General features: G+C 44.0%; 1 protein-coding gene and 1 long non-coding RNA gene across 3 annotated transcripts in view; both read left to right on the top strand.

Moving 5' to 3' along the window:
• On the top strand, positions 1-7,739 carry LOC137850470 (uncharacterized). 2 transcript variants are annotated; one of them, XR_011092546.1, is made up of 4 exons: positions 1-214; positions 1,770-1,916; positions 2,027-4,969; positions 7,253-7,739. It is a non-coding gene; the product is annotated as an uncharacterized lncRNA (long non-coding RNA). The 2 variants fall into 2 exon arrangements; XR_011092545.1 differs by lacking the exon at positions 7,253-7,739 and having other exon boundaries at positions 2-214; positions 2,027-6,791.
• Positions 7,740-7,870: 131 nt separating this feature from the next.
• The window catches only part of AOAH (acyloxyacyl hydrolase), a 73,358-nt gene continuing 61,190 nt past the window's right edge, over positions 7,871-20,038 (top strand). Inside the window, 3 exon segments of the mRNA XM_068670438.1 lie at positions 7,871-7,900; positions 7,902-7,996; positions 8,357-8,511. Coding sequence (XP_068526539.1) covers positions 7,871-7,900; positions 7,902-7,996; positions 8,357-8,511 — 280 coding nt within the window.

The following is a 20,038-nucleotide window of genomic DNA, read 5'->3' as shown; positions in this document are numbered from 1 at the left end:
GGAATGTGACCCTAGCTTTACTACCTCTTCTCACTTCCCCACCACTATGTGCTCAGGAACTTGCAACACAGGTTCATTAAAATTTCTTAACCAGTTTTCACTTTGGCTTCCACATCAGGCCTTTGGGCCAAGAAGCACTCTCCAGAGGATTCCCAAGGCAGGATTTTGGCTCTGCCTCCCCTGAAAACCTCACTGGGATGGCAGCTCTCTCGAGGTACCTGGGTCTGCATGAGGGTGGGGAAGAAGAAATGCTCCTCCCTCTGCTTGACAGAGGGTGAAAAGGGAGAAGGCTTGGGTGGAAATAAAACCCAAGTGAGATTGAGATACTGAGATCACTGGATAGCTGCACTAATATCTTTATTGTGGCTACCAACCCTCTTGGCGACCCCGTGCTGATGGCACACCTGTATGCCATGCTACTCTTCTGCCCCGGACCAAAAGAAACTTTGGTCTACTGCCTGCACAGCTCCTCAAACAAAATGAAATTCCCTGTCACTCTCACACGTTATCTTTTATCTGGGCTTGCACAGACACCACTGCTGCTGTATTGCTCGAAGGCAGGCTTATTCAGTCTCACTGCTGGACATCTCCAGCATCACGGCTGCCCAGAGAGCAGTGCACCCATGTAGCATGCACAGGGATGGAATAGGTTTGAGTGTACACAGTTTGATGATTGCTATAATTTCTGCTTCCTGGTAAATGCTGCCTCATGTTTCTTGGGGTCCAGCTGCTGCTTTGTGCTCAGGTGATCTCCAGAACTCCTGATGTGGCTTCTTCCTTGGCTTTACGTGACGGGAAATCGGTGAGGAGTGGCAGACTTGCTGCTGGGGTGTCTGCCTGCTACCTCTGTATGGCTGAAAGAGCCACTTTGTTCAGTCCCAGAAGCACAGGAGAGGCTTGCTTCTCCTCCGGGTGGTGAAGCTCTCTGCGTGAGGGTCACTCAGTCCCCGTTTTCTTGGTCTTCTGGGCATAGTGTCAGACCAAGATGTTTACTTGGGTATGTGCATTGTGAGAAATGACTCCCATGAGGGGAAGGAGGTTTGTTGGAGGTTATTTAACACCCTCGAGGCTTGTTAATTTATGTCCATTACTTTAAATATACATAAGCGCTGAGTCTACATGATGAATGGTGACAAATAAATAGCCAGGAGACAAAATCCACAAATACTACAAAACCTACTCATTTATTTTCTAAGCCAGAAAGAGGAGGAAGATGCTACTTCCATGCCGTGCTTCAGTAACACCCCTGATTCTTCCCCTCTCAATTATCTGGCTGTGTGGCATTTACCTTATGTCATTTAGGCAAAGAGAAGAGAGTTTAGGATCAGACCTGGATAATCCTTCTCACCTGCTGCAGTGTCCAGCATCTTGATGTAAAATTAAAAGAAAAAAGATGATCAGGAAAGCCCAACCAACACGTTATTGTGGCTGTGCATATCTATGCAGGAAAAAAGAGTTGGGCCCAGCATCAGCAGACTTGGAGCACTTCATTGTGTTAGAGCAATTGATTTGCAAGGCAGAAGATTGTCTGCTCTTCTTGTCTGAACAATTTAGTCAGCTAGACTTTGCTAATGCATATGGTTATACCCCTCATATTTAATAAACGTTGCACTGGGCATATATCAGGTTTCTAACAGGATTCAGTAACTCACCGCTGGGTATTATAGCTCTTTTTTATGCATCCAGAGTGTGAACAGAAAAACAATCAGAAAGGTATTTTAACACAGTGCATATTTCTCTGAAATGCTATTTATGTTTCATTGAACCAGCTAATTAAATCAGCTGCAAAAGACCGCAGAAGGCCAGTAATGAGAGAGAGAGTCAGCCAAGCAGTCAGCCGTCCCACCGCGCACAAAGGACAGTGTCCTGCTGGAGGATTTAATGACTCCCATGTGTGCTGAGGGATTGGAGAACAGGTGAGATATCCTGCACTCAGGGGACATCTTGAGAGGAAAACAAATGTCATGCTTTCTCCCTCACTTATGTGGTTTTATAATCCTTGTGTCCTTGGTTTTGGTTCTTGCAGGGCTGTTCCTAGTTGTGAAGGCAGGAGTCATGCCCGTGGTACCCAGCTCCGTGTCCCTTCTGGGGAGAATTATCTCGTCAGATTTGCATCAAGGCCAGCCATACGCCTGACCAGTCCTGACCGAAGGAGCCTGAACAAGTACTGTGGTGTTTAGCTGTTTTTCCCTAATGTCCCAAATTCTGGAATGGGCCAGAAAAATGACAATACAGTGATGTACATACTGATTCCAAAGCAAGAAAGAGACGAATCTGGGGGATGTCCAGCCAGGGTAAAGCAGCAGAAAGATGGAAGAAAGCTTCTCCTAACACAGAGCTACTTCGGAGAGGCATATTTCTGCTTTACGGTGAGGTGGCCACAAATGGTGGTAATTAAAACCAGCTGCCCATGTCATCTTCTCATATATATGCAAGGCTCAACCTCTGATGTCAGGGTAGTACATCAGCATAAAATCTGCTATAAAGGAAAAGGCAGACTGTTGCAAATAAGTCCTTTGGGAATCTTCGGTGATAAATCCAAAAGATCAAGAGCAAAGGGCTGACCTGGTGCCTGAGTCTGGTTTGTCTAACACCAAAGAGTGGCAGTGAGGAAGGGTGCAAGCTTCACTGGCCATAACCTTACCCCTAGCTCATCTGAGCTGATGAGCTTGCAGTCCTCCAAGTGCATTGAGTACTTTCATGCAGCCTGACGTACCTACAAAGAAAGAAAATTCTGTTCGTGGCTGGCTGACCAGTCACTTGCTTAATTAATACTTGAAGAATCAGCTTGTGCTGCCTTGGTGTATTTATCTATGGATGATGGATGCTGTCCCTGCAGGATTTTTTTGCTGATGGAAACTGTCCAGCTCACCTGCAGGTCTTTTAATGTTGAAGCAAATCAGCAAAACACCTCTTTGAAAAGACAAAAACATCCTTCAAACCCAAAGTTCCTCCTATTATTGAGCTGAAAAGTGCCATCAATAGTACTTTTGTTGCACAGGTCCCATTTCTGAGCAAAGAAGTCCCAGTGCAAGCCTCAAATAATACATTTAGATAATCTTGTGAAATGTGGTGTGCGCTAAAAATGCCTCCTATGCCATTTGCTGTGTACCCTAACCCAAACACTGGGAATAATTACCTTTTATTTTTGGCACACACTCTATGTTGAGATGCAGAGACTGTGGAGCTGCATGTCTTTGGTTTGTGTGATCGGAGGAAAGATCAAACAGAGCAAATGTCATCCAACATTTATTTTTCTTCTCCTTTGACGTTGTGCTCCCCCATTGCAAACACCTCAAACCTGGCAGCACCTGGGGTGAGCCTTCCCCCACCAACATGCCCTCAATTGGCGCCAACCCTTGTGTCTAATGGGTGGTTGCATTTCTGACAAAACCCAACACAACAGCGATAGCTCCGCAGCAATCGGTGCAGGAGGCTGGATTCTGGCTTGCTGAGTGAGCTACAAGCTATTTATGGCCAAGCAATAATGGGAGAAAAACGCCATCATGCTGAGTTGGTAATGCTTGGCTCTTACTTCTTCTGGATTTAAATGAGTACCCAAACTGCAGGGCACTGCAGAGTCTGACCCAGACTGAATGACTTGTATTTACATCTGGCTCTTAGTTACTCTATTACCTAAGTGCTCCAACTAAGCCCTTCTAATTAATCCTTTCTCAGTAGCAGTACTGTACCTGCTTGCTCCCTACTTAGCAGATTTGTTTCTTTTGTCTAGGTGATGGCAAGAATTAGGTCTTATTTAGACATGAACAGGCTCAAAATTGTGCCCACACAACTTGAAAGGAAATAAATTTACATCGGTAAGATTACTCGTGAATTTATAGTGACATTTGTACATAGTGAGAACACAACAGGCAAGTTTGTTTTTTTTTGGACTAAGGTTAATCAAGCAAGAAAATGCAACACCAGTAATGAAGCTGTATTTTTCACGGTTCCCTGTCTAAAAGTCCTAAGAGTCTTGTTGAGTCTTGTTTCCACGTTTTGCTATATCTAAAGCTGAAGTAGGCAGTCAGTGATTTACATTTCCAAATGCATAGATATCAACGGCTCTTGCAAGCTGGGACAGTTAGTTTCATTAAAGGTTGCAGAATAAAGGATAATCATCTCAGCTACAGCTTGGCAATAGCTTGGAACAAATTTTCAGATAGGAGTGTAGGAAAATATTGCTTTAAATGCTTTCCCTGCAGCTTTAAATGACATTGAGATTGAGAGAGACTCTGAAATAGATGCGTAACTTGAACTGCAAGCAGCAACTGATAAGGAAACTGGGGCAGAGGGAATGACTCAGTTGGATGTGGTGCAGAAGCAAATCCACATGGGGCTTTGGAAATGTTCATCCGTGCCAGTGATAATGCACCAACTGTGGAGCTGATTATGACAATCAAGAAATCCTGAGAGCAGCAATGAAAAATAATCAACACAAAGAACCAGAGGGAACCTCAGCGTCAAAGGGCACAAAGGACAGCGTTTGGAAAATAAAAGGAAAAGAAGGGACTGAGAGGATCTTTGATCTAAAGGCTTCTTCCTGCAGGTTTTATCTCTTCAGCCAGAAAAATACAAGGCATATGTCTATTCCCTTAAGAACTGAACAACATGTCAAATAGGAGAAAGAGACAGAGAGAGAGACAGGGAGAAGACCTCCCAAAATAACAGTTAGTCATCATAAAAATGCTTGCATGAATGTGACAGAAGAAAAAAAAAATATATATATATATATATCCTAAAAATAAATATGTAACAAAATCTAACCAAACAGTATAAAAAAGTGCAGTAATGTGTGCAGTGACTTGGACATAATAGGGTAGATAAATATGCAGTGCCAGCTGATCTTCTTTCATAAGATGTCTGTTCCATATTTCAAGGGAGCATATCCCTTTTCCAACTGATCAATCCCTACTTCTGACAGGTGACATATACACTGATGCCTATTTGTCCTGTTTTGTGGCCTCAAGTGAGTATTTTCCATTCCCTTTTCTTTTCATGGTCTTTTTTCAGTGTGTCTGCCGTGCACATAAACAGGTCTTCAGGGACCCATTACAGAAAGCAACACGAGAATAACTCCCTCCTTGCATCTCATTTCGCACTTTTAGTGGCAATCACATGAAGGATCCCCTTTGGGGAGACTGACTGTTTCCTTCAAGAGCTCTGGCAGTGGTGTTTAAGCCATTATTCAGAAGATCGGAAGATCTAAATCTGTTTCATTTCATCTCTATCAGGGGCAACAACAGGGGAGGCTGAAACTTTACCCATCCTCTAGCTCATATTGAAGTACAAGCAATGAAAGAGTGTTATGGGGCCTTCGGACCCCAGAAACCACACTCCTGCTCTTGGGACCCACCACGGAGATTGTATTTCTTCACTAGATGTGCACACACACTGCCGCTGTGTCCTCTGCACTCACAGAAATTTAGGTTGGATTCTGCTCTGCTTCATCTGCTTTGCCTCGGGTTTTCTGGCAGCCTGGCATGTGTGTACGTTTCTCTCAGATTGGTCTAAATTCAGAGAGGCTTGGGGGTGCAAATGGAGAGCTTGTGTCAGGAGATACCAAGTGGGGCATGTAATCGTCCATTAGTCTTTGTGACCTTCTCTGGGGCCTGTCATCTGTTGGCAGCCAAAGCCCTCTTTAGGTGGTGTCCCCCATGCACCACATTTACTGCTGGCCTGCGTGTGGGAGTCAGGCAACTGGTGCTAGCTCTGTGAACCTCCTTGTGCTCTACAAATCCCCAGGAAGCATAACCTGGAAGGATGTAATCATCTCCTGTGTCAAGCAGGGTGACCCCTGTGTCTGCAGAAGGCCAGCACACCCAGTATTGGAGGAGGGCAGCACCTCCTGAGCCAGGTTTGTCCCATCTCTCTTTTTCCTGGCTTAGATGTTACGCACAAATGTAATAGAAGTGTTTATGATCAAATCCCTTCCTTTGGGACAGATTTGATGTGTTTTATTTTACCTCCCATTAACCTCTCATTTATGTATGATGCTAAGAAGAGACAACATCACTTGTTCCTTTGCCAAAGCTAACCTGGCAAGAGACAGGCCTTGCTATCTGATTTAAGTGGGAAAAAGAACGATTTAACATTGGGAGGGGTCAAATTCCCAGCTGGTTTCTAATTCTGCACGTGCGTATCCCCTGTTTGTCTGATCAAACAGCATATTTCTAAAGCTTCAAATTTTTCTGTAATTGGTGTAAGAGCTTCACAAATTCATGAGGTCTAGTAAAAAACAGCACTGCATTACACATAATTGTGGGTTATCTCACCACTCTTCTGAACCTCAAATGCAAGAAAATAACCCTGCCAATGAGGGGATAAAGCAGTATGCTCTGCAGGTTTACACACCAGGGAGCAGCTTGGGAGCTGGCTATATACTTTCTAAGTGCTGCTGTTTGGATTTGTGTTTCACTACAGTGATAAAGTGGAAACCATTCCAAAGACCTCAGTGCTAGCGAGATTTTTTTCCTTGTCTATTATTAGCACTCTGCTTTAGCAGCAAGCACTCATGAGCCAATACGCACAATTTTAAAGGACTTCAAAAGTGTCATCGGGAACCAAGTGATATGTATGTTAAAAAGGGTTTAATGGAGCTGCAGTCACTGTAGCACAGCGGCTTTTTATAGCAAGTTTTTACAGTGTTAAGAAAAACATCCTGCAGATTTCAGTAGGGCTGGCATATGGATAAGGTACTTTGCACTATGATTTTTGTTTATCTGCTATTTAAAAAAAAAAAAAAAACAGAAAGAGGGAGCTGCTCTGAACATTGCTAGCTATATGAAGAATGATAAGCAGGAACAGGCCTGCAAAGCTCAGCAACAGCTATTAGCTCTATTTTGGGTGTATTTTTTTTCCCTAAAAAAAAAGAAAAACATACATTTGCAAGCCAGTGGCTTGGTTTAGGGAATGAATATATACAGTGATACGTATTCATATTGAAATTGTTAACTTTTTTTTTTTTTTTTTTTCCAGAGCCACTGGATTACAAAACCATGGACCACAAGGCAAATTGTTCCCCAGAGCTGAGGCAGGCTTTCAGTGACCATCTCTGAAAGCGCCTTAGGTTGGTCTCCTGCTGAAGAGAAGCCTTAAGAAACCATTCACAAAAACCATGTTAAATACTAGAGATGACACGATTGCTGTGGGGTCATATTGATCTGCAGGACTGGCTGAGGATTTGGCAGGGAATCATTGATTTTAAAGATGAGAAACTGCTGATTTATATTATCCATGTTTCCCTTTACAGCGCCGTTTATGAGCCTGCTTTACTTACGCCTGAGAAGTCTGTAGAGGTGCCAAAGGAGACAGGCTCCTCATTGCACTTCAGCATCCTGCAACGAAAGCCTGCCCACATCTGGGAGAGCCGACCATGAGCCTTCAGGCCAGGGAATGCCTGGCTGCAGCCTTGTCCTCGAGAACAACAGCACAGGCAGGAAAACCTTTTAGCTGTTGTGCCTGCCCGAGCAGGGACAGATCAGCATTTCCAAACCTCGCAGGCAGCTGAGGGATGTTCACAAGGCTGGTGGGAGCAGGGCTGCCCCAGCCCGCTCCCAGATGTGCAGCTCACTTCGCTCCCGCTGTTGCCATCGTGCCAGCAGCTGCCAGCCCATCCTCCTGACTTGGTGTCTGCCGTCGGCAGCCTCTTTATGTTTTTTTTTTTTTTTTAATTTTATTTTTATCCCATCCTCCCGTACGGAAACTCTGCTCTAAAGAAGCAGAAGGAGAGTATTTATTTATTTATTTATCTGAGCGGAGGAGGGCAGAGGAGTGCTGGGGCCGGGGCGGGGGGGGGGGGAAGGAAGGTTTTTGTGGGTTGTTTTCTTTTTGCAACACTAGTTGCTCAGGGGAGTGTCTTGCGTTATTAATGCTGAGTGGCTCCGGCAGCTACTGTGGTTTTAAGGTCGTTAGTCACCCGCTGCTGGCGCAGGAGAAGTGAGAGCACCGAGCCAGAGCTGCTCAGGCAACCCTCTTTGTCCTGCCAGACCGGCAGGTTGGGAAGAGCTGCAAGTGGGGCCGCGGGCCATGGGGGGGTGTGGAGGGCAGCCAGAGCTGCAGGGACATAGCCCCCTCACCACAGCCATGGGGCAAGTGTGGGGTGCTCCCTGCATCCCGTAGGGGCAGGCTAGGGAGCAGCCCTGCATCGTATTTTACCCCCCGCGGGAGCTGCCAGTGCGACAGAGATGCAGGATGCTCCCCGCGCATTAAGGGAATGCAGGCGCACGTGCGCTCTTCCCATCTGATTGTTGTGTTTTTTTTTTTTGTTTTGTTTGTTTGGTTTTTTTTTTTTTTTTTTTTTTTTTTTTTTTTTTTTTTTGTTTGTTTTTTGTTTTTTCTCTCTCTCTTTCCTTAGGATGAGGGCCTCTAGGCAGACATTTCTTAATTTATTCTGCATCCTCTGGCTGCTGCTGCTGCTGAAGGCTGCCTCTTGCTCCCCTCTGCCCAGCGGAGACGACACACCGCCCCCTTTGCTCCCCTCCGGGCTGTACAAAGGACACACCTGTGTCGGTATGTATGCAGGCTCTGTTTGCCCGGCCGGCTACTTCATTTGTTACTGCACCGGTGAGCGGAGCACTGCTGTGCACGTTGTAAATCACTCCTTTATCTGTTCCTACAGCTGTACTGCAAAATACCCAAAGCCTTTGGCGAAATTGTCACTTAAGATGTTGCAAGGCCAGTGTGGGGTCTGGAGTTATTTTATGATTTTGTTTTTGAGCGACTGCTTCCCAAAGTTCATGGTTTTTTGCTCTACAGGGAATGGTGTCTGAAGCTGTGGCTTCAGCGTTTATAAGTCTGGGACCTGGAAAACTGGCGACAGTTCCCGATGCTGGCGGTGGGTCAGGCTGGGTGGTGTGTAGCCACGGGAGGACACGCTGTCCCCTGGCTCATGTAGGGTCTCCTCGGTGATTCCCTTTCCCAGGAGACCACTCCTGAGAGTAGCTGATCCTCGCTTGGGCCACAGATAAATGCCTGGAAGGTTGTTGCCCAAGGTGCTCGCATGCTGCAGCTGAAATTCCCCAGGACCTGGCGGCATGGCTGATCCCTGTGCTGGTTTTGGGGCCAAGGGATGCCAGGAGGGGGGGACATCAGGGTAGTCTCATCTCCTGCTGTGCAGCCAACAAACTGCCAGGGCTCCTTCCTCCCATCTCTCCTTCTCATGAGTGTATCCTGCACTTCTCATGTGCTCCCTGAACAGGACTGTGGCAGCCCAGCTGAGGTGGGGGGGTGCGTTTTGGCAGCCCCTTCCCACAGAGCCAACGTGCCTGTGGGGATTTCCACAGCAGCTGTGGCTGGGAGCATCGTGCAGCCCTGACACCCCTGACTAATTTCTTCCCAAAGCAGAACTGGTGACTGGTCAGCGTGACCTGGGGGTATCTCTGCGTCAGAAGGGCTGTCGGTGTGACACTCTGTATGCCTAGAGCGATGTGGCGGCTTACATCTTGCATGCACACAAATGTATCAACCACATCCATCACTTAACTTTATGACCCAATGTTTTACACTGTCTTTTTTTTAGCTTTCGGGGCATTTTTGTGCCATAAACATAAATCACGTTGCAGTTTTCCATGCCTCAGAAGGCAATATTTCAAGCAAAAATGCTTTTCATTGTGTCTCAAGGAACGCAATTAGAAATAATTCTAAGCTTGATTGAAATTTTGTTGTTGTTGTTTGTTTGTTTCCCACGCTCCCAAGCCACCCAAAGTGCAGATCTGAGCAGTGCTGAGGCAGGGTGAATGGAAAGCAGAGCGAAGTCATGGACTTGAGTAGCTCCAGCCAGGGCTCAGCCGCCAGCCAGAAAATGAAAGCAAGTGGTGAAAAGCAGAAATGGCTGCCTGGGACCGCTGCTGCTGGAGCAGGTAGTGAGAGGGAAATGGTGCTTTTTAATGGCCAGATCTTTAGTCAGCAGCATTTTTAATGGCACGGAGGAAGAGGTGAGCATGCTTCCCCTGGGATTATTACAGCTGAATTTTTAAATTTCAGCTCCGAATGTTGTCTGCCCTTTCCAGCTACTTCATGAGCACCTAGTTGCCCCATCGATGCACAAAAACCCTAAATGACCCCCAGAGACCTTCACCACTCCTGTAAGCCACAAGAGAGAAGTCTGCGGGGCACTGAAGCATCACAGGGCAAGGCTGGTGCCCACAGGCACCCCAGCAATCACCCCACGGATTTGTGGGTTAGCTGCTTTTTTGGCTATCTCTTGGAAAGGAGGATGAGCTGCCTGTGCCTCTTCCCTTTCACAAAGAGGACAGGGGTGTTGGTTGCACTGGAGCAGGGGTAGCATCTGGTTTGGTGACCAGCCCTCCTAGGAGCAGAAATGAAGTCGAGATGCACCACATCTCTGGGAGGGCGAGTGTAATTTCCTTTCAACAGCTTGACCACAGACACTGTTAGCTCAGTTTTCTGTCTGGGAAGGCATCAGAAGAGGGCTGTGAGAACTTCCGCTGACCTTTTGGCCATATAGACCAAGGCAGCATTTTTAACATTAGAGGCACCCACTGCAAAACGTAGAGGAGTTTTCTTGAAGAAATGGACTTTCTCAATTAAATGCTTGGTCAGGGGACTAATCTTTTGAAAACATTTGTCTCATTTATTTTTTTTAAGTGAAATGAGGTGTCTGCACATTGAATAGTCATTTCTGAGCACTGCTCTGTGTGCAGAACTCACATGACGGAGATTACTATGTTAGTAGCCAATGCCAGTGAGGAAATAGATGCTCTTTCAGTTACAAAACACAGAAAATATTTTCCATAAAATCTTTCCACTGAAAGTAGCACTCACCTCGAAGAAGTATGCAGAAATTATATGATGGGAGAGTGAAGTACAGCTCTGGTACCCCAACTGAATGTGTTACAATTTGGTCACCCTTTTTCTGCTCCCCTTGCTAGCGGAACTCCCTGGGTAGGCACCATATCCCCCAGGATGTTCTGGTCATACTGGGGAAATGACTGGGTCATTTTTGATGCATTTTCTTGGGGAAAAAATAATTATTATTTAAAAAAAAGGCTGCTTAATTCAAAGAACGACTTTTCACAATTGACTTGGTATAAAAAATATATAGAATATGTATATTATATATATAATCCCCCTAGAAAGGGATTTAATGCTGCTGCCTTTTAGAATTATAGAAGAAAGAGGGAAAGAACCTGGTGATAACCCTCTTGGCCTTGAGATCAGATCCAGTGCTCCTAAGTAGTTCCTAAACATCTCCAACCTACTTTTAAATAGGTACTAGAGATCAGAGTTTCCACATGGTCTTTCCTTGGCCCTGTCTTCACAGAAAGCTTCCCAGCACCTGACAGTCTCTTTTCTCCATCCATGAAACTGTCTCCTGCCTCCCCAGGCTGGGGAAATGCTCCCTCTTTTGCATATAGTGAAACCAGCTCAGGTTCTCCCTCTAGTCTTCTTGCAGGCTTTGCATGTGATGTACGCTTCTGCTTTGTCCCAATGACAGGTGAAATGGCTTTCATATGTTTTCCTCTATGTGAATACCCATGAAGATGCTTTTTGCTCATGCAAAGACAGCGAGTTTATGGTCTGTGCACTGTTTTGGGAGCTGGATTTCAGATTTGGTTTTAGTTTCTGGGTTTGTTGTTAACTGGCAATATGTCTTAAGGGGTTTCTTCAGGACGAGACCTAGAAAACCTCTTGCTAGAAGCAGCCTGAGAGTTTCGTTGGGGCATCCAGAGAGCAAGATGCTGTGTGTTTTTCTCTCAGGAATTAAGTATGAGTGTGACCTTTGAATACCCAGCTCAGGCCTTTGACATTTCCTATCTGTTAAATGAGGAAAATACCACCCATTTCACGAGGCAAGTAAATGTTTACTTAAGCTAGTACTAATGTACCCAAAGATAGTACAGTAACCCCAGTAACTAGTAATGCCAATGTTAGTATTTCTTTATATGTAAGATGATGTTCATTATTTATATACTATTTCTGAAAAAGTTGTAAAGGTTTTATTCCCCTTCTGAATTATGACAGAGCAATTAAAGTGTCTGCAAGTTGTCCTGTACTCTAGCAAAGTCAAATTCATCCAGAAGTGTCTGAACCACACTCAGGAGAGGCAGAAATTGCCCTGAAAAACAGGGGAGATGCTGAAAGACAGGAAGGAACTGATACATTCATCTCTTCCAAATGGTGAAAAAATGAAATTTGGGGAACTGTAGATCAGTCAGTTAAGCATCAGTTCCTGGAAAATTCATGCAGTAATTAATCAAAATTTTTTCAAAGCACCTTTCAAAAATAAATATGAATAAGAGCCTAACTTGATTTATCAAGGAGAATCAGTGTCAGAACAACCTAATTTTCTTTGATGACAGGATAACAGCATGTAGACACAGAAGAAGCAGTAGATGCTTGATTTTAGTAAGGCTTTTGGCACCACCTCGTAAGTTTCTACACAGTGGAATAAAACTGGTGAATGGCCTTGTTCACAGAGTAATTACAAATAACTCACCCTCTATGCAGAAGGATGTACAAAATCAGATCTTTCTTAGACCTCAACTTTGAATGTAGTATCATTCCATATCTTGTTTAGCCTGGATAATAGAGTGCTATTAAATTAATAGCTTAGATAAAACTGAGAAGGCTTGCAAGTATAGTGTAGGGCAGGATTAAATTCAAAACAGTCTTGAAAACTTGGAGTGGTTGCCCCACAAAAAAAAAAAAAAAAAAAAAGTCATTTCAACACAGGTATGCAGATGAGGAATGGCTGGCTAGGTAGCATCCCCAGGGAAGATCATTTGGGCTTGTAGTGGCACAATGATGGCATGCTGTCAGGGTGAACACACACACTGCAGACACCAAGATGTGTGAACACGAGTTAGCTTGCAAGACATATGAAGTAACCCACTACCTTTCTCAGCATTGAAAAAGCCCCTGAGGAATTTCTGCATTCCCTTTTGGGGCTGTCCATCAAGAATGAAGCAGAGTGACTGGAGATTTCAGAGGAAAACGAACATAAACTATAAAGCATGATTGAATAAATTGGAGTTAATTAGTCTAGAGAGGACAAACTTGAGAAAAGATGTTAAATCTGTCCTCAAAAACATTAAAGGTGTGATTTATCCTCCTGGATCCTAACAGACACAGCAATAAATAATGGAAATAAATACTATTCAGATTAGGGGCATTCAGGTTAGGAAGAGTGTATGCTAATGGTAACAATAAGTAAGCACTGTCATCAGTTCCTGAGGAGGCTGTAGAAGACCTCATTAGAGGTCTTAACAGCTCTGTGTCTACCCTGTCCCTTAGGAACAGCACAGACACCATTGATTAGCTGCTAGACTAGAGATGTGTGTAGGATGGCTTCTTCCTGGACAGCATTTCTGGCTCTCTCTTCTGTGACTGCAAGCATCATTTGCAAATAGCAGAGTTTATTTATTTTCTCCCCAGCAGCAGGCTGCCCTGCTCCTTTTGCCGATTAACTTTGGCTGCCCTTTTTGGAATGAGGCTATTAGTCAGGGAGTGCTCAATACACCCGGACAGCAACTCTTTCCATCTTCTTCGCTAGCAAAGCGAGATCCTGTGGGTCAGCAGCCAGGGAAGCAAATTTCACCGCCTTTGTGCTCAATATAATGCCATTCTCAGTAACCTTCATGGGTTACCTCTTCCGTTCACCCATGAGAACATAATTCCTAACATATGAGGATGTGTGGTTTTCAAACATATTTTCAGCTCTGGTTACATAAAAAAATGCACGTGTCAGAGCTGCCCAGCTGTACAAAAAACTGGTTTTCACCTGTGTTGATTTGTGTGATAGTCGATGTACCCAGCAGCTCACCTCTATGCATGGACACAGGGATGAAATATGCCCACAGAGTGGCAGCAGGAACAGTGGCATTCAGAGCTCCCCAAAACTTTATGCAATTCACCAAAGGGAGCTGGAGGCTTTTCATCACCACGCTCAGACAAAGCGTCTGTGTGCATATTGTGTGCATGTCTGGGGAAAGTCTGGGCTTGGTTTCGATTGCAGTTAACTTGGTATGAAGCTGCAGCACCTCTGTTCCCTTCACTGACATTGGTCAGTTAACACAGCAGCAAAACTTGGTCTGATGATCAGCAACAAATAGCATATTTAACTGCAGCCTTTTTTGCTATGATTGTTCGTCAGACAGAAAAACCACAGGCATGAGTAGTGAGGAAGATATGAAAGCAACTCTTAAAAAGGAAATATTTTCTACAGCAATTTGTATTTTTTAACAACTGATGGTAAAAATTTAATTTTCAAGATCACCCCAAATCCTATTGAAAGTTTATGACTATAAAATGTAAATATATCTACTGATCTCAATAAAAAGGTGTGTTTCGCATACCTACCTATATACATACATTTGGGTGTAAATACACATACATATATCTATATGTGCATATACAGACATGGGTAGTCTTGTATGTCACTGACGATTGCCTTTAGTATATGCTTTCTTTAATAATCTTACTTATTTAGTATTGTCTGTTTGATTGCTGATTGCCCCAATATATGTGCCTCCCACTACTGTTCATATGTTAGCCCTACACAGAACTTCAGAACAACCTGCATATATATTTAAGGCAATAATTTTCAGTGATTTTAGGAACTGTACATTTGAAACAAGTTTTGTGCATTCCAGATCTTAAAATGGTCAAATCTCTGCAGACTGAATGAAATTATCCATGTGGCTTACTGTTTGGCACTGGACAAGGGAACAATCCCAATGTCAAGAGATAATAAAACTGCCTCTGCCACCATTCAGGCTTCAGTACATTTCTAATACTCTTCCCAGATTTGAAAATGAAAAATATGTTAATGGCACGCATACATTTTTTTAATTAATTTTCAATTGGAAATGCCTGGGGTTATAGATCTAGTTAAATAGGGCTCTTTAAAGTATACTACAGGAAACACCAGGGATGCGTTTAGCTGGCAGGTATAGATACCAGAGTGTTCCACTAGATGGAAACTAAATTTTCTGTACCAGCGTAACGGTATCAGAGTCCTCATAGGACATCTTAAGGAAATAATAATGAATGAGTAGAGGGTCTAAAGGAAATAATAATGAATGAAGCTCAGGGTCTAAAGTGTCTCACTGCTGTTGCATGAGCTGCAGAGGCATGAACAACAGAAATGATAATTGATATTCCAGGGTTAGCTATTTTTGTTACAGAGCTATGATACACTTGAGATACTGCTATATTGACATCAAAATTTCAAAAATATCTTTACCCAGTATACTATATGTAATTTTATGCCCAGTGTCACGTTTGGTAGTACTATATCGTTTAGCATTTTCAGGATATTTTATGACACTTGGCAAATTTAGGTCAAAAAAGGTCTTGTATACGCCAACATATTAGAATACAGACACCTATAATTATATTCCATCACATCAGTATCTCTATGAAATACAATAACTCTAACTGTAAATGGAATAAAAAACAAAGTCTGAGTTAAAAGACTTTCATAGTCACATCCCTTTCTAAATAGTCTTTCAAGGCAACAAATGCTGTGGATGCACATGGGAAAATAACAATCCTGACTTTGCCTATACACCTATCTGTTGAGCTGACTATTTGCATGTTGGAAGGAAATCCAGAGATTTCAATGGGTTGTTCTTTGAAGGTATCAGCTCAGTGTTAAGAAGCAGCAGCAGAATGCAAAATGGGTGTGGGGAAGTATTAGAAAAGGTATATATAGTAAAAGAGAAATCTTTCCTGTATTGGGACATTGAATATCCATGGTCTGTCTGCACCTGGAGTACCCATGTGCAGTTTTGTTCCCCGTCTCAGGGGAGAAAACAGTAGACCTGGTGACTTCTAATTAGCTCCCCACACTCATTTCAAATAGGAATGCCTTATTTTGGGTTGAACTGGACCTGGATTAGGCAAATTCGGAAAGAGGTGTTTTTACTCCAGAACATTAGCATCAGCATGAGAAGTCACAGTATGGTCTAATACACTTTGTAGACTACCTCTGGGAACTCCACCTCTGTATGATTCATTTTAAAAGATGTACTGGAACCTACAACGTGAAATGATCATCCGAAATGGGAGAGGTGAAGCCCATGTTTCATGAAAACCTTCATCTTCTGTATAGAACCAGGAATGTGATAGGTGGATTTGTTTTTAAAGGTGCTTTGCTGCTGCAGACAGGTATTTGAGGCAGAGGTTTGCCAGTTCACCAACTGAGGCTCCAGCTCCTGCACCACGGGAGCAGGCAGGGCAACCACAGCCTAGTGGGTAGGGCTTGTGGAGAGCTATTTGTGTCCAAGGCCACTTTTCTTGGCTTACTTCTTCTTGTGCTTCAGGGGTACAGCTAATTTATAACTGGGGAATGGTGATATGGCTAGATGGGCAAGAAAAGGCTCCAATACTCACGAGCTTGAGCAAAAAATGGCAAAGGAAGATGTGCTAGGTGCCAGAGATCCATTTTACTGGACAAAAATATCCACAAATCCAAAACTTACAAAAGCATCTCTCAGCATCCAGACACTCCTTGACATCCGCAGGTATAATTCTAATTACAGATCCTTTCAAACATGTGCAGCAGAAGTGGATTAAGTTAAATAGTGTGTTCAAACTGCCAGAGGCTTTGTGGCTAAGAAATGAATCTCTCTAGCTCTGATTTTATTATTGGGGTATGATTTTTTTTTTTTTTTCCAAGCATATTGGAAACATCATTTTATTATTACATGCTATTTTCAAATACTTGGGGAGAAGTACTTCCTGACGTGTGTTTTCAGATTACTGCTGCTGAGTAAAATGGTTATGGCTTTCTCTTATCTCTTCAGAAATTAATAGCAGATGGGACAAACTACCACTAAAAGAGACAAGTGTTTTATTAATACCAAAGTCTAGTTTCTAATGGCTGGTAGGCATTATACCGCCAATGAATTTCGTCCAGAGAAAACATCCTTCAGCCTGGCAAGGTATTGAAACCTGTTATTGAAGTGTGACAGCAAAGTCAATTTCTTGAAACTTGTTTCTAACAAAATTCATATGCAACTACAAAAAAAAAAAAAAAAAGAAAAGGTGAGCTTTTCATAATCTTTAATTATGAAGCCTATCTATCCAGACCCAGACCAGACCCTACACTGCAGGGAACTCCAGGAAGCTGCTCTAGGGTGAAGGGACTGGAGATTCCTTGCTGAGAGGCGCTGAAGCACCAATTTGCCATCCAGACAATCTCTCCAGAGATGTTTTCTGCCTGCTGGGAACCCACAGTCACAATATCACAAAGACGCTACCAAGCCTAGTAAAGCCAAGGGAATAAAACCTATCCCTACTTTTTCATGTAGCATCGAATAAGGCTGCAGTGAAGTGACTCTGAAATATCAAAAAGGGTTCTGTGTCCCTCTGAAAGATGTTGAAGAGATCAGGAGCACAGGTAGTATTCTCTATCCTCCCAGTTGGAGACTGGGACCCGAAAAGAAAGAGGTGGATGGATCAGGTGAATGATATGCTGCATGGCTAGTACCATACTCAGGTTTGGGTTCTGTGATCTCAGATGCACCTTTGAGAGACCGGGCATGCTGACACTGGATGGGGTGCACCTGAGCAAGTAGGGCAGGAGCATTCTGGGCAGCTGCCTGGCCGAGGGGAGCCTGTTGCTGAGGCCTTCCTGCTTCAGCTACAAGGAGCATTGTGTCTGCAGGCTCTCATCTTGATGGGGACCTCGACCCCTGGACGTCTGCTGGGAGAGCAGCACAGCAGGCCATGAGCAACCCAGGAGACTCCTGCAGTACACTAAGGGTAACTTCAAGGCCCAGGTTGGTGGCAAACCAACCAGAGAAGCGTTGCTGGTGCTCCACAGCACAGACCAACTTGTTATCAAGGCTGAGACTGGAGGCAGCCTGGGCTGCAGCAACCACACCATGGCTGAGTTTGTGATCTTGAGGAATATGGGCCTGGCAAAGAGCGAAGTCAGGACCATGAAAATTAGGAGACCAAAATCCCACCTGTTTAAAGAATTAGTGGGTGAGACCCCATGGGATGCTGACCTTGGTGACAGGGCAACTGATCAGAGCTGGCAACTCTTTAAGGACACTTAGAGTGCAAGAGCTCTCATGAGGATAATCAGAAGGCTGGAGCACCTCTCCTGTGAAGAAAGTCTGAGAGAGCTGGGGCTGTTCAGCCTGGAGAAGAGAAGGCTCTGGGGAGACCTCACCGTGTCCTTTCAGTACCTAAAGGGGGCTATAAAAAGATGAAGAGTGACTTTTTACATGGGCAGATAGTGGTAGGACAAGTGGGAATGGTTTTAAACTAAAAGAGGGGAGATTTAGATTAGATCCTAGAAGGAAATTCTTTGCTTACGGTGGTGAGACACTGGGACAGGTTGCCCAGAGAAGCTGTGGATGCCCCATCCCTGGAGGTGTTCAAGTCGAACGGGGCTCTGGACAACCTGGTCAGGTGGGAGGTGTCCCTGCCCATGGCAGGGTGTTGGAACTGTATGATCTTTAAGGTCCCTTCCAATCCCAGCCATTTTATGATACATTGCTTTATATGTGCCCATTTATCACATGTAAATATCTAGTAAATTAAAAGCAAGCAATAGTTGCTAATGACTGTCCAGATCTGGAAGTGCTTTTCTACAGATCCCAGAGAATTAAGAAGTTTATACTCTCACACACAAGTAATCATACTTAATTATAGCAATGAGATTTCCACAGTCAGAGACATATGATTTCCCCCTGTCATTTTTAGCTATTTTACATTTTTAGCCTACAGGATTAAGAGCTATTAATGGTTAGGATAACTTGTTAGCATTTCTGATTATTTGTTTATTTAGCATGCAGGGACATTTCTGTTGATTTTGTTAGGGGGTAGTGGCTTCTGCTGCTGCAGCCAGCCATGAATCATTTTCCTACCACTAAATCCAGAGGAAGATGCCCTATATAATGAGAAACAAGGATTTGTAGTAGGAGCAAGGATAGTCTGAGTTAACTTCAGCTTATGGACACTAACCCCTTGAGGCTTTACCTATAACTCAACACAGGACACAGGTTCTCCTAGAGAATAAATCTGAATTGCTCCTGGGGGGGGGAGTGTGTTTTTTATCCAAAAATCAGGGAGCATGTGTGGGGTTGACTCCCTGGACTGGAGTGAGTCCTTATATGTTTCTCCTTTTCCTGAGTAACTTACAGTCTCCAAGCCAAGAGCTGCTCCTGATGACCTCAGTCTAGAGGAAAGGTTCTGAAGTCACCAGGGGCATGGCCTGTGGTGGGACAACAAGAAGTGCCAGCAGACCAGGAGGAGCAGAGATCCACAGCATCTGAGGCGAAGGACACCTCTAACTGGAAGTGCAGACCCCCTTGAAAATCAGTCAAGTCTTTCTTCACCTGCTTGTCCTGCCAAGTGTAGTGTTTCATCAGGAGAAACTACATTCAAGGGGAGCACTCAAAGAATGAAGTTGTGGCTGATGGGTGCCTGCAGCAGGGAGGGGTTATAGCATCTTCTGTGTGACAGTAAAGATGGGTTTATGAGACCAAACACCCTGAAGTTCAGCTCCGTGGGTTTTTCCCAAGTTGTCAGGCTCTTATTGTTATTTATATTCATATAGCATCCAGTAGCCCAAGGTACTGCATTAAGTACTTCACCATCTCAGCAATAACTCTGTTAATTCTCAGGCAAAGCAAATCTCCCCTTGGGCCTGGTTCAATAGACACAGAAGTGCCTGACTGACTTAATAAACATGAAAAATTTCCATTTAATTGCCACGAAACCTCTTCCTGAGTAGGGCTACCTGAATGATTGTTTTTGTGATTAAGAATTCTGTTTCTGTTTGGCAGAGCTGGACCAAAAATAGCTATTTTTCCCCCCTCTGCAGTACTTTGACAAACATGAGAGAGAAAATGTCTTACATCTTCAGTGGAGGCTGTCTTTTTGTATTCCAGAGGAAAGTGAAGCACCAAGGGTATTTTTATCCTCAGGACAACCTGTTGGATTATGAGTGTTGCTCAGGCTAGCTTGTGTGTTTTGCAGGGTTGAGAGAAGAAGGAATGACTTGTTTCGGGGTTTTCTCTTGGTTGAATTTGTCTCCATATACTCTCCTATTCTT

The sequence above is a fragment of the Anas acuta genome, chromosome 2 (genome assembly GCF_963932015.1).
Source record: "Anas acuta chromosome 2, bAnaAcu1.1, whole genome shotgun sequence".
NCBI lineage: Eukaryota > Metazoa > Chordata > Aves > Anseriformes > Anatidae > Anas > Anas acuta.
Note: the sequence above shows the minus strand (reverse complement) of the source record. Positions and strands in the feature narration are given on the sequence as shown.